We start from the raw sequence: 22888 nt of genomic DNA, 5'->3' as shown, positions 1-22888 counted from the left end.
TCCGCATGCGATATTGAAGTACATGTGATGAATAAAAAATAAATAGTATTAAGTTACAAAACATTTAATAAAGACGAAACACAATGACTTACCCTTACGTTACCACGGCCGCGCCCATTATCATAGTCGAACCTATCTCTCCTAGTGGCTACGCCTTCTGTCCAGTTCCTCATAAGAGGTTGTATGGACAAGTTGGGATTATAGGCGCATTCTCCTTCGACCGGTTGCACCTTCTCCCAGTACAAGTACTACAAAAAAATATAAGGATTTAGAGTTAGTAAAATACATCACATAAAATTTGCAATGATATGATAATTGACATTATGCAACAGGTCTGATATATGTACCTGCAAGAGATCCAAATTGCCTTTCGGCCATTGGCGGAGGTGTTTGCCTTTCTTCACTATGCGAAGGCAATCAAGGAGAACACGCATGGTGAAGGCATTCCAGTTAATCTTTGAAATACGTTTCACATCTAGACCAAAGCGTAGTACTGCTTTGGCACAATCTTGCTCGACATGGGAGCAATAATTGTTCCTAACAGGACCAACACTACTTTGCGAAGGAAATCGTCGTCGGTGGCTTTACTTTTAATTATGTCCTCAATGAGATTATCTATCACTATGTTTTCTGACGTCTTACTGAGAAATTATGGCGGCACCCGCTCCTTCATGTCCTCGCCTTCTTCAGTCAGAATGTCCGAAGCGGACGGTCCTTGGTTCTCGAGGTTAAAGATGCACTCGACGTCGACTGCACCGAGAGTCACCTCCCCAACCTGCTCTTGTATAATGAATCTGCCCGTGCTGGCCTGAAAATTCTCAATCATATACCTAATCAGCAGGGTACGCATCTTAATAGATGGTATTTGCAGCATGTTGCGCAACGATGTATCAGCCACTCTAGCGCGTTGACCGCTCGATAGATCTGCAACAAGCTTGCACCAGTTCTCAACTGCGCATACTATTTCTCCATTCAGCTCGTCCATCCTGTTGAAAGAAAATATATAACTTCGTGACATTAGCTAACACTAAAGCAAAAATAACAATAGGCATGCAAAAATATAAAACTTTCTGGCAGTAGCTAACACTAATGCAAAAATAACACTAATGGAAATACAATACTATCACCATGTATACTGCAACATGCAGCCAAGTGTGTGCTGACATGAGGCAATAAAAAAATAACTACAATTGGTAATTGAATTTACTTGCATCTGATCAAGTTCTTTGAGTATCATTTAAATTATATAATCAATAAATTTAATATGGTAAACGGTTACTTATTCCTCTGGTTGTCTTACTAACAGGGTGATAAATTGTTCACCTGTAAATAAACTAGAGTCTATAGCAATGGTACCTATTTGAGGTTCATCAACATCTAATGTTAATAACTCTTTAATGTTCTATGTGCACAACAATATAATTGGATCATGTGACAAAAATATAATTGGATCTTGTGAAAAAAAATGTATTGCATCATGCTTCTCGAGAAACAACATCTTATTCTACCATGCTATGAAAGAACCAAAGAATGTTTTCATCTACGCCATCTGGTCAGAACACATCTAGTCCAGTTCATACTAGTTGAAAATATGTGGTAAACCTAAGTCCATCAAAGCAACGAGACGGAGGAAGTAGCTTGCTATGAAAGCGCGAGGGAAGGAGGACAATTTACTTGATCGGTCGACGAAGATGAAAGAAGTCGGCGATGCGTTCTCGACGTAGTTCGTCGAGGTCGGCCTTCACGTGCGGACGACCTTGATCTTCTTGGGGTTTTTGTGGCATGTGGGATGCGGCGGACGGAGCTGTCGACGCCTCGCCGGCAGGAGTCGATCTAGTCGACGACATGTGCGAGGAGGAGTAGATTATATACGAGGTCGAAGCCTAGGTCGTCGTAACTTCCCTGTGGCCAATCTCGCGATCTATATTTTCCTCCGTTGAAGCGAGGCTGAACGTGCTCCTCAATCGTAGGGATTAGGAACATATGGATTAGCACGATCCCAGAATTGTGTAACAGAACGGCAACTACTCCCGTGATCGACGTGCGTGTGATCGACGTGCATGGAAAGCGCAGCGTTGTGGGCTCCACAATATGGATCCGACACTTATTTGCGGTCTGGGCCGGCCCACCTACCTGCATTGTTTCTTCCCTCAAAATAAATATCATTGGTTCATCCCTAAAAAACTCTTTGTGACACGTATTAGTTATTGTATACTTGTATATGTTCAACAATATTTATAGTATCTCTATCATTTCTACAATATTATACATGCATCGAGTGTCGGAAATGAACGATACTTGTCATGCATGCATGCCATGGTCATCGTAGGTTACGGATTAAGTTTGGGATCATTTAGTGAGATCGTAGGTTACGCATAAACCACTTTCAGACCTGCCCTCCGGCAGACACGAATGGTCCTGCTTGTACATGGTGCATGTGGTTTGGGATCATTTGGTGGGACCATCAAGGAAAACCAATTTCAGACCTGACCTCCGGCAGACCTGAATGGTCCTGCTTGTACATGGTGCATGTGGAAGCATGCATGAGATGACCCCAACTTTTGGGAGCTTGTGGGCTTGGCCAATGTGGTCCCCCAGGTAAGGTGTGCACGAATTCGGACACAAAACGCACGTTGCGTCATGTGGGGGTAGTGTTGTAGGGTTTTGTCACCGGAAAACCCTAGAAAATGCATCGAGTGTCGCAAATGAACGATACTTGTCACGCATGCATGCCATGGTCATCATAGGGTATGCATGAAGTTTGGGACCATTTGGTGGGACCGTCAAGGAAAACCAATTTCAGACCTGATCTCCGGCAGACCCGAATGGTCCTGCTTGTAGATAGTGCATGTGGGGGCATGCATGAGATGACCCTAACTTTTGGGAGCATGTGAGGATGGCCAATGTGCCCCCTCCCCTCCCCCAGGCAAGGTGTGCACGAGTTCGGACACAAAACACACGTTGTGTCACGTGAGGGCAGTGTTGTAGGGTTTTGTCAACAGAAAAACCTTAGAAAATGCATCCAGTTTTGGAAATGAACGATACTCGTCATGCATGCTTGCCATGGTCATCCTAGGGTTTGCATACAGTTTGGTCTGAATTGGTGAGACCGAGAAGATAAATCTGCTCCTAGTACATGGTGCATGTGGAGGTATGCATGCGACTGTCCCAACTACATTTGATTTAATAATATTTGAAGTTTCAAACAGAAAATAAAATTTATAATTTGGAATGAAGAATTGAAATAATGAAGAAGTGCAATAGAACTTAACATATTATCAATTACATTTTGGAAATATTTCGAATATAAAGAAGAGAACAAATATTAGAATGAAGAAGTGAAATAAAACAGAACATTTTATCTTACAAATTAAAAATATTTAAAAAATAATAAAGATAAGAAATATTAGAATTAACAATTAAAATAAAACACACCATTTTAGTTTATATTTCGTAAATATTATCAATATACAAAAGAGAACGAACAAATGAAATAAAACACAACAGAATTTGGCATATTTTTTAAATTTTAGTAAACACTGTTAGAAATAATATAGAAAAAAGAGACTTGATTTTAAATATTACAAATATAAACAAGAAAAGAAACAAAGAAAATTTAAAACGTATCAGCGAGCGGAGTAAGGCTGCCCTGGGCCAGCCCGCCCGAATTGGGCCCAAGGCGGAGCCGCGCAGGGCACATCGCAGCGCACAGCCGTTGGGTGGTGGGAGTTCAGTCCCACCTCGCCAAGCGAGGGAGCGCTGCACCGGTTTATATACCCAGCTACGACTCCCCTCTCAAGCTCCTATCAATTGCAGGCAGTACATTGCCTAACTCTTGTCCCCTCTGCCCCGTGGGGCCTACTAGCAGCAGAGATAATATGCACCACGGGCCTGCATCCTGGCCCATGCAACACAGGGTTCCTAGTCGTATGCAGGCCGTGGAGTATGAATTCTCCTGCTCTGGTAGGTGGGCACTTTTTTTGGCATATTGCCATTTGTATTGATCTTCAAATCACACACTAAATTATACACATGCTCACTTGCATTCAATACATAATTTTTTGTGCATACATGACAAGTTAATGTTTTGACCTTCAAGTCATCTAATAAATTTTACACATGCTCACTTACATGTAATACACATGGATATTAATTGGATTTCAACAAAAATGAGGCCGTGGTGTATGAATTCTACTACCACATGCATGCAAGATGCATAGAGTGTCGGAAATGAACGGTAGTTGCCAGGCATGCTTGCTATGGTCATCGTAGGGTGTGCATAAAAGTTTGGTATCAATTGGTGAGACCGAGAAGAAGAACCTGCTTGTAGTACATGGTGCAAGTGGAGGCATACACGCGATTGTCCCAACTATATTTGATTTAATAATATTTCAAGTATGAAACAGAAAATAAAATTTATAATTAGGAAAGACAACCATGAAAAGTGAAATATGAGAGAACAATATATCATACATTATTTAAATTTATAACTGTCAGAACAAAGAAAATAGGAGAATATAGAAAACAAAAGAAAAAATTTGAATGAATAAGTGCAATAAAAGACAACATATTATCTTATATTTTGGAAATATTTCAAATATAAAGAAGATAACAAATATTACAATGAAGAAGTGAAATAAAACAGAACATTTTATCTTACAAACTAAAAATATTTTAAAAATAATAAAGATAAGAAATATTGGAATGAAGAATTAAGTTAAAACACAACATTTAAGTTCATATTTCGTAAATATTATCAATATATAAAAGAGTACGAACAAATGAAATAAAACACAACAGAATTTGGCATATTTTTTAAATTTTAGTAAACACTGTTAGAAATAATATAGAAAAAAGAGACTTGATTTTAAATATTACAAATATAAACAAGAAAAGAAACAAAGAAAATTTAAAACGTATCAGCGAGCGGAGTAAGGCTGCCTGGGCTAGCCCGCCCGAATTGGGCCCAAGGCGAAGCCGCGCAGGGCACATCGCAGCGCACAACCGTTGGGTGGTGGGAGTTTAGTCCCACCTCGCCAAGCGAGGAAGCGCCGCACCGGTTTATATACCCGGCTGCGACTCCCCTCTCAAGCTCCTATCAATTGCAGGCAGTACATTGCCTAACTCTCGTCCCTTCTGCCCCATGGGGCCTACTAGCAGCAGAGATAATCTGCACCACGGGCCTGCATCCTGGCCCATGCACCGCAGGGTTCCTAGTCGTATGCAGGCCGTGGAGTATGAATTCTCCTGCTCTGGTAGGTGGGCAATTTTTTTGGCATATTGCCATTGTGTATTGATTTGATCTTGAAATCACACACTAAATTATACACATGCTCACTTGCGTTCCATACACATATTTTTTTGCATATATGACAAGTTAATGTTTTGACCTTCAAGTCATTTTTTCAAAAACTGGCTTAAGTTAGACCAAATGGCCCCTCCGGAATGCGGTCATTTTTTCGACCACCTCTAAATGACCTCAACTTTGGCACACATGATCTATTGCACAAAAAAAGGTGGGTTCCAAAGGTTTTATATTTTTTTGAATTTTTTATTAATTTCTAATGCCCTCTAGACTGACCGGTCAAAACATCGGTCTATACCTCAGGAGGGCATTGTAAAAATTCTTTTTCCAAATTTTCTTTCATAGCCATGATTGGCACATGTGGGTCACCATGTTCAAGAAAGTTTGTGTGATTTGAAGGTGGTGGGAAAAATCACATTTTTTCAAAAACTGGCTTAAGTTAGACCAAATGGCCCCTCCGGAATGCGGTCATTTTTTCGACCACCTCCAAATGACCTCAACTTTGGCACACATGATCTATTGCACAAACAAAGGTGGGTTCCAAAGGTTTTATATTTTTTTGAATTTTTTATTAATTTATAATGCCCTCTAGACTGACCGGTCAAAACAGCGGTCTATACCTCAGGGGGGCATTGTAAAAAATTCTTTTTCCAAATTTTTTTTCATAGCCATGATTGGCACATGTGGGTCACCATGTTCAAGAAAGTTTGTGTGATTTGGAGGTGGTGGGAAAAATCACATTTTTTCAAAAACTGGCTTAAGTTAGACCAAATGGCCCCTCCGGAATGCGGTCATTTTTTCAACCACCTCCAAATGACCTCAACTTTGGCACACATGATCTATTGCACAAACAAAGGTGGGTTCCAAAGGTTTTATATTTTTTTGAATTTTTTATTAATTTATAATGCCCTCTAGACTGACCGGTCAAAACAGCGGTCTATACCTCAGGGGGGCATTGTAAAAAAATTCTTTTTCCAAATTTTCTTTCATAGCCATGATTGGCACATGTGGGTCACCATGTTCAAGAAAGTTTGTGTGATTTGGAGGTGGTGGGAAAAATCACATTTTTTCAAAAACTGGCTTAAGTTAAGACCAAATGGCCCCTCCGAAATGCGGTCATTTTTTCAACCACCTCCAAATGACCTCAACTTTGGCACACATGATCTATTGCACAAACAAAGGTGGGTTCCAAAGGTTTTATATTTTTTTGAATTTTTTATTAATTTATAATGCCCTCTAGATTGACCGGTCAAAACATCGGTCTATACCTCAGGGGGGCATTGTAAAAAATTCTTTTTCCAAATTTTCTTTCATAGCCATTATTGGCACATGTGGGTCACCATGTTCAAGAAAGTTTGTGTGATTTGGAGGTGGTGGGAAAAATCACATTTTTTCAAAAACTGGCTTAAGTTAGACCAAATGGCCCCTCCGGAATGCGGTCATTTTTTCGACCACCTCCAAATGACCTCAACTTTGGCACACATGATCTATTGCACAAACAAAGGTGGGTTCCAAAGGTTTTATATTTTTTTGAATTTTTTATTAATTTATAATGCCCTCTAGACTGACTGGTCAAAACATCGGTCTATACCTAGGGGGGGCATTGTAAAAAATTCTTTCTATATTTTTGAAATTATTTGAATTTATAATGCCCTCTTAAATTTGTTTACCTTTTTAATGCCCTCTTATTTTTTGAATTTTTTATTTATTAAACTAGGTTTACAAGATGGCTAGGATGGCCCATGCTTTTCCTTTTGTTTATTTTTTCCTTTTCCTTCACTTTACATAAAAATTACCTGAGCACTCCAAAAATAACATAAAATTTACATGACCCCTCAAATAATAACATACAAAAAATTCAAAAGGTATTTTTATCAAACACATCTTTTTGAATATGTATATTTTCTTTTCTTCTAAATTTATATTTAATTCCTTCACACTTTGATGATGGAATATTTGCTCTGTAATTGCAACATAGGTTCAAATGATGGAACATTTGATCTTTTTGCTTATTCAAATTATGAGTTGATGGAATGTGTGAGGATGAACAATTATCAGTAACTTTACTAAACCCCATGTACTATAATTCATGACAGCCATTTTGGAACATTGCGACATTCAATATTTGGTATAATTGGCACATGGGCACAGCATGTTGCACTTGCCCACAGCATAGACAAGTGTTGCAGCATGTCTCAAGCAACACTAAAGCGCCATTTGTTTTTTCACACCATCGAAACAACAACTAAACATGAAGGAAGCATTCACCACCATTAAAGATAAGGCCACACATATATAGATAGCATTCTAATAGGTAGCAGGCAGTTCACAACAGATCCAGTTCAACCACACAATACATTACATTAATATATCAAGTTTTCTCGCAGTTCAGACCCAGATGCAGCTTTCCCAAAAGTAAAACATCATCAAATATACTGATGATGAGTACGGCTTCCAGCTTCCGATGATCAGCATGATGTATGACTACATGTCAGGGTTTCTCAGGACCTTCAGGAGCGCCTTATGCTGACTAATGATCCTATAATCATGACTGGAGATCGATGTAGCCCGACAATGTTCCATCAGATGCTCCAATAACCCAGACCTGGGCTTGGCCTTGCTGCAGTAGGGGCACCGGTACTTTTCATTCCTCCAGTTGTAGTACTTGGCAGGTCCTTGGGCCCTGATCTTCAACACCTCCTTCTCTTCAAAGGACTCGACGTTCCCCTCGACCACATCATCTCCAGATTCATACTGCACAAATTAATGACTGACATTAATACATTATGCATTCAAAAACTATAAACACATAATACTAACTCAATGCAGAAATAACATTTGAACTAGGCCTTACCTCGTACGGCTCATCTTCATCAGACTCATATGGGTAGAACCCAGTCTTGTCCCACTTCCTCTTGTTGCCCACAAGATCCTCCTCCTCCTGCTATATTGTCAAACAAGCACATCAATTACAATGAATTGAATTGCAGTTCACAGAATGTCATTACAAACAAAATTGTGAATGTGAACCACATTGGTATGTTGCAAGTGACCAAATGCTTTTCTTATAAATACAGAATCTAAGCAATCAATCAACAGACAAATGATGTCCTTCATAAATGCTAATGAAAATGCAAGCTGGATTCTTGACATTCCCTAGATAAACCCAACACTTTACTTTTGAGGGAATTACCCCCCCCCCCCACACACACTACTTAATGGAAACATATAGTATATTTTGTTGCTAGGATCCTGCGTTGGAATGTTTAGTTCACACTTTACATATAGTATATACTAATTACAAAAGCCAACTACAAATTTTAATATGCACAAATTATTGTTTTTGGGACAATGCAGCAAAGCTCCTACACATATTAACATAATGCAGTAGTTAATTAGGTACAACTTCAACTATAAATGCATACATCTCCAACAAACATCTAAAATTTCATTACTTACCTAAACAACAACAAATTATACTATAGATGAATCTTGTATCATCTAAATAAATTCATTGGCACATCTTAATTAATGCATTCCAAATCAAATATGTTTCCATCCAGTATCATTGAACCACAGATCAAATCAAATAATCATAAATGTCAGCAGCATTGAACTACAGATCTAATAATCATATGACATCTATCTGACCTTAAATTCCCCCTTAAATAAGGTATTCATCCTCATACTAATTAAATTCTAACAAGCAAAAATTCAACTACTAATCTAATAAGCATCTGGAAAAAACCCAAGATGCTTTTATCTCTGAAGCAACGGCATTGCAGAGGATGTTCAATGCTGTCAACATCTCTGATGCAACGACAAAATTCCTCTACTAACCCAAAGTAAATAAGCATAGACTGCCCCTTCCCCTTGACCACGCTTCCCCTCTCCTTAAGAAGCCCCAATCCAGCACAAAAAAATCCAGCCCTTGAGAAGCTCTTTTTGATTAACATGACAACACCCAGTACATGAGCACATCCTTCACTATATTTACAACCAAACTAATGCACCATCTAATCACCTCACGTAGACAATTTCCAAAAACACAAGGCCATGCACAACCCATCTCATAGCCTCTGCCTGACAGGCATCAATCAAGCATCAAATAACTGCAACTATGACAACATGCATCAATCAAGCATCTAAGAATTGCAACTATGACCGCCATAATCCCTAGAACTAAGCATCCATTTAATTAATCATCAAGCCAAAGAACTAAAGCAGGCACCAACCCAAACCAATACAGAAGTATATATTTGACTCCAAACACCTAAAGAATTGCAAAAATTCCACTACTAATCTAATAAGCATCTAAAAAAACACCATCCCTCAATCTGGCTACTTCTAACCTAATCTAATAATCATATGTGGTCCACCATTCTTGCACGAATCAAATACAGGAAAACCCTAATGCAGAGAAAACCCTACCTCCAACAAATCTAACCAAGCAAAGTTCTGGCCACAAACCCTACAATCTAAAAACTACCAACTAAAAGTTAGCCGCAGATACCTTCTGCTCCGCTTCCTCCTTGTCGGAGCCGGCCTCCACCTTCTCCACCTCATGTGCGTCGTCGGAGCCCGCCCCCACCTTCTGCGCCTCGCCAGAGCCCGCCTCCACCTTCTGCGCCTCGCCGGAGTTGGCCAGAGCGGGCGCATCTGGCTGGACCGCGCCGTTGCGGCCCACCCCTGCCTTCTCCAGATCTCCAGCGGAGGGAGCACCGCACTGGACGCCGGCACGCCCCCTCACAAAGGTGCCCGCAGCGATCTGCCGCGCCTGCTCCACCAGATCTGCGCCCCAATCGGGGCGCTCGCCTCCTGCGTCCGCCATTGCGATGGAGAGGATGCGGTGAGGGAGACGAGGAGGTTGGAGAGGAGAGGGAGTGGGGAATGGAGAGTGGAGAGAGGGAGACGATGCGGCGGGGGGAAATGGTGGGCGATGCGGCCGGAGGTGGTTGCCGTCCACATTTATACGATGGGACAGTTTTGGCAACTACCTGTGACACGTGCTGCCCCACGCGCGGGCGGCTTAATTTTTTTTGCAGGGGGCGCGCGGGCGCGGGCGGCTTCACGCGTGCACGAAAGGCCGCCGTATACGGACGGGTATACGATCTAACTGGGCCCGTACGGGCCTCCCAGGGCTCCTCGACGGCTATACGCGGGGGCAACAAAGATGATCGTGCCCCTTGTTATGAACCGTTTTTGGTTCATCCTGGCCGTTGATGTGTTTTCCCACCCCGCGTTCAGCCCAGGGGGGAGCACCGGAGCAGAAACGGCATACAGGTTGTTCAGATTACAAACTTAGGATACAAGGGATAGAGAAGAATATATTCGGTTACAAGAGATAGAACTAACTTAAACAACCAATGTATATCTACAAGTCCAACCTGGCTAAACCTGTCGCATGTAGTATGTTTAACAGTGTGCATGATTGATTGACTGCATGTTGTGTTTGACGGATGTCATAAAGATACAGGATCAACCTTAAACTCTTTGATATTCCCATCTTTTCGGCTTTGACTCATGAACTCACCTCGGTTAGCTTCCAGCTTATGACAAAAATGTTGGTAGCTGGGCATGCATGTAAAATTCTGCAGTGGTGACCTTGGAATCCTTGTTGATATTTAGCCTGTGATCTCGCTCGCTTACAAGCTTATGTTTCCTGAGAGAAAGGGAGCGCAGGGGAAAATGTTCGGCATCGTGATCTTTAGCCTGCTTTGCATTTTCCTTCTATATTATCCTGTTTACATCTGCTAATTTCTGCTATATGCTGCCGGTTCCAGGTCATAAACTTGTGAATCACAAAAATAAGTAGTGCTGATTTGTGACGAGAGCACACACACATATACCAGTACAGCACCACAGAATCTGTCCCTTTTTTCTCCCTATTTTCCCAACATCACATAGTCAAAGCAACTCTAGCCGATCCCTAAAAAATAGCTGATCCCCTAAATAATAGAGTGTCCGGTTGAGTAAGCTTAGTGGAGTATTTATACTCCATTAACTTTTGACCAGACCTATCCGATCTCCTAAATTATTTAGTGGAATAAAACTTATTTTTGTCATTTGCATTTCATTTTTGGCCACCAAAACAAATTCCGTTGCTTCTTTATTTCATTGAATGACATTTTATACTCCCTCTGTTTCTAAATATAAGTCTTTTTATAGATTCCAATATGGACTACATACGGAGCAAAATAATTGAATCTAAACTCTAAACTACGTCTGTATACATCCGTGTGTAGTCCATTTTGAAATCTCAAAAAGGGCTTATATTTACGAACGGAGGGAGTACATCGGAGTACATTATTATCGGAGTACAAGTTCATCAATTCTTTGCTACAAGAATGAAACAAAGAAAACAAGAATCGCGATTATAGTACATTTTAATAGAAATCCAACTTCCATAACTGCTCCCAGTAGTTGGATTAATATTATCTCTCAGTCTTCATTGTTTATTCTCTCACTTGGATTCTCGAGCTTGCACACTTCTTTCTTCTTCAGTTCCACATAATTTGACATTGCGCCGCCTCTAGTCTCTACTCTAGCAAGGAGTGCACGAACATCTATCAAATTTCTCGCTATCAGTAGATCGATGTAATCTTCTCCCCAAAACCAAGACTCGCATCCATCCTACACACAAATTTGAGCAAACAATGATCTACAAATTGCGATGAATCCGATAAACAACCAGATAAAAAGACGCACTCAAGCCAGCCTTTTGGCACTTGGAGAACACCCATCCGCGATGTTCTGGCGTGGTCGAAACTCGGCGCATCACGTGCCACGGGCAGTCGTCGCACTTTATGACCGGCAATGGGGAGCCGACAAGCTGTTGGGCCACTGCTTGACTGGAAGGAGTTGGTCGCGGATCAGGCATCAAATGTTGAAAATAGTTTAAATTTGCGCACAATAACAAGTCTATGCAAGCCATGAATGGATTGTTGTGCATTGATGCTTGATTGAGATAGCTTGGTATAGACATTTTGAATTTTGTTGAGCTAGTGATGTGTGTTCGTGTGTGGCAATAAAAAGGGTGAAAACATGCAATTTGTCAGGTAGAAATACTCCTACTAGTGATCCGTTGAAACAGTCATCAATTCATCATCACAGATGTCACAGTGAGAGATCCCCAAGACCGCGAGAATAAAAATGATAAGATGCATCCATGTTTCCCTACAAAAAGATGAGCATGTATATTTTCCTGAACTTGATGAGCACATTATGGATGCTGTCCTGTGGCAGCCGTTACATGCTGAAGCAACTTTAGTTCTACAGAACATAGTAACTGTGCGTGCTGAAACCACAGCCAGATTTCTCTCTAAACAGATCAGTCATAAACAACTACAATAAACCCAAACTCATCCAGATTTTCTCCAAAATGAGAGTTTGACAAACTACCACCATCGTCCTAATGTAGCACAACCCCTGCATCCATTAGTTCCAGGAAACCTAAAAAGTAAAGAAAATGTATTAGGGACGTTTGACTCAACATGGAAAAGACCGAGTAAACACGAGTGCTATTGTAGTCTAAAATCTATCTCCCCTCCAAAAATGAAACAGAAAGTGGGTCAGAGGCTCCGGGAGTTAGCATCCGAGCAACATGTTTACTTTACAGCACAGAATTACAACATTATTGTTTGTTTGCAAATATTCTAGCAATCTTCAATTTTAGACTTTATCAATTGTTATACTACCTCTGTAAACTAATATAAGACGTTTTGGATCACTAAAGTAGTGACTCAAAATGTCTTATATTACCAGAGGGAGTAACATTGAAGGAAACAGAAAGAAGCAGTCATCAATACCACTAGGAAAAACAAAGCAGTCCTGACAATGCGAATGGATGATCAACAAAGAAGCATTATATAAGAGAATAATACCCAGAGATGCATAAGCTGCCTGCCAGATTCATACCCATTCCCTACTTCTAGATGAAACTAACCAGATCATCTGTTGATTCCAAGCCATCCTTCTTGCCTGAAAAAAAGTTATCCTCGGTCAAGGTAGTACAGTATAATATAAACTTAAACAAGAGACGCAATATTGCTAACCCAGAACAATTTATAACAGTATAAACACTATGTGTTGTTACTTGCTATGCACATAGTAGTCTCGTGCGAATAGATATGATTTTGATCTTACTGAGGTACAACTACACCAAATACGGGCTAACAAGTCGGTCTAACTAGATCAATAGTACCAATCCTAGTAGGAGTATTTGATTGCAATTCATGTTCGGATCTTATTGACAACGTCAATTCGACACCGAAATTCATCCATGTGTATGTTTCCACATTATGACCCATGAACAATTCATAATCTTCTGTCCAAGCACTACCTATCAAGCAAATGCAAAACTGAAAAGTAAGGAGATATATATTGGTAGCAGTTAAAACAAGCAGGTGATTACATACCTGCCGTTGCCGTGGGGATCCGGCTTGATCCAAGCCACGGTGGAAGCACGCATGGTACCAGAGAAAAGTACTCGTCTTCAAGCCGAGAGGCCCCGACCACCTTCCCATTGTACATGTCCACGACGAGGACGTGCTCGCCGGCCTTGATGTAAATGACACTGGCGTCGAGAGGGTCAAGGACGGCGATCTGCGGCGCCGATTGAGCCGAGTTCTCCTGCCACGGGTAGCCTCCGTCCGCCAACACCTTCCTGAGCGACACCTGGTGCTCCAGCTTCCACCCGTTGCCCTCGCCGTCGTCGAGCGCATATGAGCTGAGCAGAAACGGCCCGCCCGGAGTCACCTCGGCGTAGCGCAGCCTCCCCTCGCTCACGTCGATGCGCCGGCGCTTGGCCAGCTCCATCATGAACAGCGCCCGTTCCTCGACTTTGTTGAGATCTCGTTCGTCCGCACATGCAGGCGCGGGCAGCACGCTGCCGCTGGGCAGCTCGACGAAGCGGATCTCCGGCCGGTCGGCGAAGGGGTCGACGGAGATGGCGCCCAATGTCAGGTCGACCCACCACAGGCGGCCGTCGAAGGCAACCGTCTCCTGGTTCATCTCCATCTCGCGCGGGAGCAGCGGTCCGCCGGGCGAGCCCATCATCACCGTCTTCCACTTGCCTTGGTCGGAGAGGAAGCGCGCAAGGGCGGAGCCATTGAAGACGAGGTCGGCGACGGCGAACCTGTCGGGCGGCCCGCACCCGAGCCCTCCGTCAGCCTGAGTGAGGAGGCCCATGCGGTGGACGACGAGGATCTTCCTGCAGCCGCCGATGTCGGGGAGGCGGAGCATCTGGCCGGTGAGGGGGTTGCAGACGAAGCGCTGGATCTCGGGGTTCCTGGTGAGGTCCCAGGAGGTGCAGGGGCCCTCCGCCCGGAGGTCGTGGTAGCTGAGCAGGAGGTGGCCGTCGCCGCTGGCGGCGCCGACGTGGCCGAAGAGGACCTGGACGACGTTGCCGCCGAGGTATTGGACCCTGCCGCCGTCCGCGGTGGGGCGTGCCGTGGGGTCGATGAGGTGCGCCGGGGCGGAGATGCTGGAGACGCCCGGAGGGTCCACGGGGCGGAAGCACGCGGTCTGGGCCGACGAAGACCGGTCAACCTCGGCCGAGTGGTCGATGATGGCCCATGGTGGCGGGTGCGAGGAGGCGGCGCCGGTAGAGAGGGAGCGGCGAAGGCGGCGCCGGCGGTGGAGAGGTAGCGACCGGAGACGGCAGCGGTGGAGAGGGCCAGGAGGCGGCGGAGCGACATGGTGTGGTCCGTCCGTCTGGTGGATGTGTTGGGTGACTAGCTCCTTGCTGTGGATAGTCAGTGTGCAGTCTTCCCTTCCTGACAAAAAAAAAAGGTTGCAACTTTAATTCCAAGTTCAAAAAACCAAGTACAGTTTGCTTTTTTTTTAGCATCGCATACACTCACCCCTATGAACGCACACACGCACACCCTATCCCTATGAGCACCTCCGAGAGACTGAGCCGGCATATCATCTTGAGATTTACGAAGTCACCGTAGGCGCTTCGTTGTCGACGGAAACGTCTCCTCCCACTGAAAGCGCATCACCGGAAATCCTGAAATAAATCCAGAAATAATGCAAGCACCAGGATTTGAACCCTAGTGGGTTGGCTATACCACTGTCCACCTAACCAACTCAACCACATGTTGATTCGCAGTACAGTTTGCTTTTGATATCGGAATTTGTGGTAGTACATATATTTTCAGAGTGGTTTTGTGGAGATATTTTGTCAATAAAAAAAGAGAACCGTTTCTTGTGGGCCCGTCACCATGCAGCAGTGTCACATAGGCATGGGTGGGGCTGCGGCCAGAAGGCTCGCCAGGAAGCTTTCAAATTAGTTCAAAAAAAACTTTGAATTTCATTTATAGTATGAAAAAAAATGGTTGTATAGAGAACTCTTAGGGCGTCCACATTGTGTGCTGAATTGAGTTGCAAACTTTCACCACTCATCCACCAGTCCATCACTCATCTACCGTCGTCGAAGATGGGCATTTGCCACTACGAACGCCCTGGCCAGCCGAATATGCTACTGCAGGCCTGACTGCAGAGCTCCGCGGTGGAGTAGTGCCGAGCTCAGGCGACGGCCATTGGCACGGGGTGGCTACAGCACGGGAGACCGAGGGCTTAGGAGCTTGAGGGATGCTTGGCCAGGCCGAGGTGCATGAGAGATGCACGGTAGGCGCTGCCGGCGGTGCCCAACGAGGCTGGGGTGGTAGGGAGCATCGTCAAGGCAAATTTTCATATATTTGCCTTGGCAAACACAACTTTTCATATATTTTTAATACAAAACTAAAAAAAGCAAATTTCAATGTGTTCCCATGGCAAATTATACTGATGAATGCCGAATTAAGACGTGTTTGCCATGGCATCTTCGTGCAGCTATTGCGAGCAAAGAAATAGTTTGTACTAGTCTCATGGCAAATACAGTTCCAGACCCATGGCTAAAAGAAACCTGTTCTTGGCAAATTTTGAAGTGTCGTGGCATTTTTATTTTGTTTGCTCTACATAATGGCAAATTTTTATAAGTTTCTGTTCTTCTCCTTCAAAAGATATGTAGAACATACTGTTCTATATCATGGCATTTGCCATGACCTATATAGAATTTTTAAAATTTGCCATGTTTATTTGTACTATATTTTTGTTTCTATATTGCCATCATGATTTGGTTTCCCATTGGATCCATGAGAAACAAAAGCTTTTGCTTTGGGACTGTACAAGAAGCAGCGTTGCAGCAGGGCCTTTTTATCCTCTTGGCCACCGATCGATCCCAGTGGTTCTTCTGTGTCTGCAAAAGGGAAAAACGGGCAGCCTTTCCCTTTGTTTTGCTGTCCTTGGTGTTTCCCATGCTCAAAGTCTGCATGGATGGACAAGGCGCCTGTGTTGTGTTTGTACCGCTGTCGCCAAGCGTGTTGATCTCAAAAAGAAAGAGAGGTGCCCCAGTTGGCCGAAGCAGGTTATGGTATGGACTTCGAGCTCCCGGCAAAAACCCAAACTAAGATGCATAAATGTGCCGCCCATTTCTTCACAAATTTGGCAACGGTTGCTGGATTCCCTAGTATTGTTTAGGACAATTTCAACGCGCCGACGCACGTGGATACGGAATTGATCCGTTTTTATTCTGTTTGGGTTGGTCAGTCGGACGCTGATGTCCGCTTTTAGCCATGAGCGTGTAGATGCACTCATTTCGGATTTAGGTGTTTGAAAAACTAAATCCAATCAAACACTAAAAAAATATAAACTTAACATTTAAACTGTTGACGAAATCCACTTACATTAATTTAAATTTAAAAACTAAAATTTAAAACTTTTTCAAAAGTAGCCCCACAACCCACAGTCCAAGGCGTCGTCATCCTCAGATCGACGAACGTCGGCGCCTCCATCCACGGGAAGGCCTGGTAGTAGGCCGCCAGCGCCACCTGCTGCTACCTGATGCAGTAGCAGCACGCGGAGGGCGCCGGTTGCTGCTGCACCGCCAGCACTACGGCTTGGCCGACCTCGCCCGATCTGCCGCTTGTCGCTCGGCCTCCAACGTCCGACACTTTTAGGACGTGCTTCTTAGCCTATTTGTCAGTCACGCCTAGCCAAACCGACGTGCACAATACATAGACCTGCACGGTGCTCGTCCACACCCAGAACTGCATGCCGGATGCTGGTGGCGCGTTGGCCTCAACGTCGGCCGTAGGCGGTGCTGGTGGCGTGTTGGCCTCAACGTCTGTCGTAGGCGGTGCTGGTGACGATGGAGGCGTGTTGGCCTCAAGGCCGACTGCAAAATATGACACGGCCTTCGCAAGGCCCGGCCACCTAACGAGCTCCTGGAGCTCCGATTCCTTGTCGGGCCACCTGTTGGCGTTCCCAGCCGCCAATGAGCGACATGAAAGCCAATGGTCGCTATGTCGGTGCTCGCCGAGGAGGCAATGAAAAACACAACGAAGAAGACCAAGAAAGCGGTACCGATCGAGGAGGCGGTGAAGAAGATGGCCAAGATAGCGGCTCCAGTGCCTCGTCCTCATCCGGCGCCTCGGGCACCATCTCCGGCTCTAGTGCGTCTGGTCGCCGTTGCCGGCAACAAGGGTCATGTGCGCTAAGTGGTCAATGAAATGCCTTAAAGGTAACAAATGCATTTTTCATTTCGGACGATGCATTGTGCAATGATTGCTTGCGATCGATGGTTGATGGATTTGTGTCATTACAAAAATCCATGCATGTGTTTGTCCTTTCATGTTGAGTAGGCCGTGAGCAAACTGAGACGCCGCGGGTTAAGTGAGCTAGCAAAAAGTCCTACACTTATGAAAATTGACTTACGTGAATAGGTGTCTTCTCTCATCCAGTGCCGGAGCTTCAGCTGGGCCAACCTGGGTCGCCGCCCCCAGCCCATGAAGTTTTTTCAAAATAAATACTACTCCCTCCGTCTCATAATGTAAGATGTTTTTTGACACTACACTAGTGTCATTATGGGACAGAGGGAGTAGTAACTGGCCCATATATCTAGTAATCAACGTCCAAATCTCCTTCTGCTTGCCCCCTAACCCCCCTCCCCCCCCCCCCCCCCCCGAAAACTGTTGGAAATATGCCCTAGAGGCAATAATAAATTGGTTATTATTATATTTCCTTGTTCATGATAATCGTTTATTATCCATGCTATAATTGTATTGATAGGAAACTCAGATACATGTGTGGATACATAGACAGCACCATGTCCCTAGTAAGCCTCTAATTGACTAGCTCGTTGATCAATAGATGGTTACGGTTTCCTGACCATGGACATTGGATGTCGTTGATAACGGGATCACATCATTAGGAGAATGATGTGATGGACAAGACCCAATCCTAAGCCTAGCACAAAGATCGTGTAGTTCGTTCGCTTAAGCTTTTCTAATGTCAAGTATCATTTCCTTAGACCATGAGATTGTGCAACTCCCGGATACCGTAGGAGTGCTTTGGGTGTGCCAAACGTCACAATGTAACTGGGTGGCTATAAAGGTACATTACAGGTATCTCCGAAAGTGTCTGTTGGGTTGGTACGAATCGAGACTGGGATTTGTCACTCCGTGTAAACGGAGAGGTATCTCTGGGCCCACTCGGTAGGACATCATCATAATGTGCACAATGTGATCAAGGAGTTGATCACGGGATGATGTGTTACGGAACGAGTAAAGAGACTTTCCGGTAACGAGATTGAACAAGGTATAGGGATACCGACGATCGAATCTCGGGCAAGTATCGTACCGCTAGACAAAGGGAATTGTATACGGGATTGATTAAGTCCTTGACATCGTGGTTCATCCGATGAGATCATCGTGGAGCATGTGGGAGCCATCATGGGTATCCAGATCCCGCTGTTGGTTATTGACCGGAGAACGTCTCGGTCATGTCTGCATGTCTCCCGAACCCGTAGGGTCTACACACTTAAGGTTCGATGACGCTAGGGTTATAAAGGAAGTTTGTATGTGGTTACCGAATGTTGTTCGGAGTCCCGGATGAGATCCCGGACGTCACGAGGAGTTCCGGAATGGTCTGGAGGTAAAGATTCATATATAGGAAGTGCTATTTCGGCCATCGGGACAAGTTTCGGGGTCATCGGTATTGTACCGGGACCACCGGAAGGGTCCCGGGGGTCCACCGGGTGGGGCCACCTATCCCGGAGGGTCCCATGGGCTGAAGTGGGAAGGGATCCAGCCCAAAGTGGGCTGGGGCGCCACTTTCCCCTAGGGCCCATGCGCCTAGTGTGGGGAAACCCTAAAAGAAAGAGTCCTAGGAGGGGAAGGCACCTCCTAGGTGCCTTGGGGGGGAGGGAATCCTCCCTTGGCCGCCACCCCTTTTCCCATCTAGGGCTGCCGCCCCCCCTAGGGGTGGGAACCCTAGAGGGGGCGCACCCTCCTCCCCTCCTCCTATAAATAGTGAGGCCTAGGGGCTGCCCAACACATGATTTGATCTCTCCCTGTTGGTGCAGCCCTCCCTCTCTTTCTCCTCATATCTCCTGTGGTGCTTGGCGAAGCCCTGCAGGATTGCCATGCTCCTCCATCACCACCACGCCGTTGTGCTGCTGCTGGATGGAGTCTTCCTCAACCTCTCCCTCTCTCCTTGCTGGATCAAGGCATGGGAGACGTCACCGGGCTGTACGTGTGTTGAACGCGGAGGTGCCGTCCGTTCGGCACTAGGATCATCGGTGATTTGGATCACGACGAGTACGACTCCATCAACCCCGTTCTCTTGAACGCTTCCGCTTAGCGATCTACAAGGGTATGTAGATGCACTCTCCTTCCCCTCGTTGCTGGTCTCTTCATAGATAGATCTTGGTGACACGTAGGAAAATTTTGAATTTATGCTACGTTCCCCAACAGTGGCATCATGAGCTAGGTCTATGCGTAGTTTCTATGCACGAGTAGAACACAAAGTAGTTGTGGGCGTTGATTTTGTTCAATATGCTTGCCGTTACTAGTCTTATCTTGATTCGGCGGCATCGTGGGATGAAGCGGCCCGGACCAACCTTACACGTACTCTTACGTGAGACCGGTTCCACCGACAAACATGCACTAGTTGCATTAGGTGGCTGGCGGGTGTCTGTCTCTCCCACTTTAGTCGGATCGGATTCGATGAAAAGGGTCCTTATGAAGGGTAAATAGCAATTGGCATATCACGTTCTGGTCTTTGCGTAGGTAAGAAACGTTCTTGCTAGAAACCCATAGCAGCCACGTAAAACATGCAAACAACAATTAGAGGACGTCTAACTTGTTTTTGCAGGGTATGCTATGTGATGTGATATGGCCAAAAGGATGTGATGAATGATATATATGATGTATGAGATTGATCATGTTCTTGTAATAGGTATCACGACTTGCATGTCAATGAGTATGACAACCGGCAGGAGCCATAGGAGTTGTCTTTATTTATTTATGACCTGCGTGTCAACTTAAAAGTCATGTAATTACTTTACTTTATTGCTAAAGCGTTAGCCATAGTAGTAGAAGTAATAGATGATGAGACAACTTCAAGAAGACACGATGATGGAGATCATGATGATGGAGATCATGGTGTCATGCCAGTGACAAGATGATCATGGAGCCCCAAGATGGAGATCAAAGGAGCTATATGATATTGGCCATATCATGTCACTATTATTTGATTGCATGTGATGTTTATCATGTTTATACATCTTATTTGCTTAGAATGACGGTAGTAAATAAGATGATCCCTTACAACAATTTCAAGAAGTGTTCTCCCCTAACTGTGCACCGTTGCTAAAGTTCATCGTTTCGAAGCACCACGTGATGATCGGGTGTGATAGATCATTACGTTCACATACAACGGGTGTAAGACAGTTTTACACATGCAAAACACTTAGGTTAACTTGACGAGCCTAGCATGTGCATAGACATGGCCTCGGAACACAGAAGACCGAAAGGTCGAGCATGAGTCGTATGGTAGATACGATCAACATGAAGATGTTCACCGACGTTGACTAGTCCGTCTCACGTGATGATCGGACACGGCCTAGTTGACTCGGATCATGTAATCACTTAGATGACTAGAGGGATGTCTATCTGAGTGGGAGTTCATAAGATGAACTTAATTATCCTGAACATAGTCAAAAAGGTCTTCGCAAATTATGTCGTAACTCGCGCTTCTGTTCTACTGTTTCGTTATGTTACTAGAGAAAATTTAGTTGAAAGTTGATAGTAGCAATTATGCGGACTAGGTCCGTAAACTGAGGATTGTCCTCATTGCTCAATAGAAGGCTTATGTCCTTAATGCACCGCTCAGTGTGCTGAACCTCGAACGTTGTCTGTGGATGTTGCGAACATCTGACATACACATTTTGATAACTACATGATAGTTCAGTTAAACGGTTTAGAGTTGAGGCACCGAAGACGTTTTTGAAGCGTCGCGAAACATATGAGATGTTTCGAGGGCTGAAATTGGGATTTCAGGCTCGTGCCCACGTCAAGAGGTATAAGACCTCCGACGATTTTCTTAGCCTGCAAACTAAGGGAGAAAAGCTCAATTGTTGAACTTGTGCTCAGATTGTCTGAGTACAACAATCGCTTGAATCGAGTGGGAGTTGATCTTCCAGATGAGATAGTGATGTTTCTCCGAAGTCATTACCACCAAGCTGCTAGAGCTTCGTGATGAACTATGATATATCAGGGACATATATGATGATCCTTGAGATATTCGCGATGTTTGACACCGCGAAAGTAGAAATCAAGAAGGAGCATCAATTGTTGATGGTTGGTGAAACCACTAGTTTCAAGAAGGGCAAGGGCAAAAAGGGATGCTTCATGAAACGGCAAATCAGCTGCTGCTCTAGTGAAGAAACCCAAGGTTGAACCCAAACCCGAGACTAAGTGCTCTGTAATAAGGGGAACAGCCACTGGAGCAGAATTACCCTAGATACTTGGTAGATGAGAAGGCTGGCAAGGTCGATAGAAGTATATTGGATATACATTGTGTTGATGTGTACTTTACTAGTACTCCTAGTAGCACCAGGGTATTAGATACCGGTTCGGTTGCTAAGGGTTAGTAACTCGAAATAAAAGCTACGGAATAAACGGAGACTAGCTAAAGGTGAGATGACGATATGTGTTGGAAGTATTTCCAAGGTTGATCAAATATCGTACGCTCCCTCTACCATCGAGATTGGTGTTTGCGTTGAGCATAGACATGATTGGATTATGTCTATCGCAATACGGTTATTCATTTAAAGAGAATAATGGTTACTCTGTTCATTTGAATAATACCTTCAATGGTCTTACACCTGAAATGAATGGTTTATTGAATCTCGATCGTAGTGATACACATGTTCATGCCAAAAGATAGTAATGATAGTACCACCTACTTGTGGCACTGCCACGTAAGTCATATCGGTATAAAACGCATGAAGAAGCTCCATGTTGATGGATCTTTGGACTCACTCATTTTTGAAAGGTTTGAGACATGCGAACCATGTCTGTTGGTGTATATGCATGAAGAAACTCCATGCAAATGGACCATTTGGACTCACTTGATTTTGAATCACTTGAGACATGCAAATCATACCACATGGGCAAGATGACTGAAAGCCTCGTTTTCAGTAAAATGGAACTAGAAAGCAACTTGTTGGAAGTAATACATTTTGATGTGTGCAGT

The 22888-nt window shown here is 44.1% G+C and overlaps 2 protein-coding genes across 3 annotated transcripts; both read right to left on the bottom strand.

Moving 5' to 3' along the window:
• Nucleotides 1–7789: 7789 nt before the first annotated feature.
• On the bottom strand, nt 7790–10136 carry LOC147967944 (uncharacterized). The gene is made up of 3 exons (XM_087523324.1): nt 9819–10136; nt 8160–8243; nt 7790–8059 (listed from the first exon to the last, which is right to left on the bottom strand). The coding sequence occupies exons 1-3, from the start codon at nt 10134–10136 to the stop codon at nt 7790–7792; spliced, it is 672 nt and encodes a 223-aa protein (XP_087379450.1).
• A 1874-nt stretch (nt 10137–12010) lies between these two features.
• LOC125506736 (uncharacterized) lies at nt 12011–14937 on the bottom strand. 2 transcript variants are annotated; one of them, XM_087522594.1, is made up of 3 exons: nt 13723–14937; nt 13189–13285; nt 12011–12757 (listed from the first exon to the last, which is right to left on the bottom strand). In XM_087522594.1, the coding sequence occupies exons 1-2, from the start codon at nt 14546–14548 to the stop codon at nt 13236–13238; spliced, it is 876 nt and encodes a 291-aa protein (XP_087378720.1). In that variant the 5' UTR covers nt 14549–14937; the 3' UTR covers nt 12011–12757; nt 13189–13235. The 2 variants fall into 2 exon arrangements, with proteins under 2 accessions (XP_087378720.1, XP_087378719.1); XM_087522593.1 differs by having other exon boundaries at nt 12011–13285.
• Nucleotides 14938–22888: the final 7951 nt, after the last annotated feature.

The sequence above is a fragment of the Triticum urartu genome, chromosome 5A (assembly GCF_056163025.1).
Source record: "Triticum urartu cultivar PI428250 chromosome 5A, HENAU_Tu73, whole genome shotgun sequence".
NCBI lineage: Eukaryota > Viridiplantae > Streptophyta > Magnoliopsida > Poales > Poaceae > Triticum > Triticum urartu.
Note: the sequence above shows the minus strand (reverse complement) of the source record. Positions and strands in the feature narration are given on the sequence as shown.

Bases quoted from the DNA above. Each gene is read 5' to 3' on its own strand.
- LOC147967944 (XM_087523324.1), bottom strand. From the start codon at position 10,136: ATGGCGGACGCAGGAGGCGAGCGCCCCGATTGGGGCGCAGATCTGGTG. The intron at 8,244-9,818 runs GTATCTGCGGCT...ATATAGCAGGAG, and splicing joins AGGAGGAAGCGGAGCAGAAG to GAGGAGGATCTTGTGGGCAA. The intron at 8,060-8,159 runs GTAAGGCCTAGT...TAATTTGTGCAG, and splicing joins ATGAAGATGAGCCGTACGAG to TATGAATCTGGAGATGATGT.
- LOC125506736 (XM_087522593.1), bottom strand. From the start codon at position 14,548: ATGCTCCGCCTCCCCGACATCGGCGGCTGCAGGAAGATCCTCGTCGTC. The intron at 13,286-13,722 runs GTATGTAATCAC...ACTTTTTTTCAG, and splicing joins GATCCCCACGGCAACGGCAG to GCAAGAAGGATGGCTTGGAA.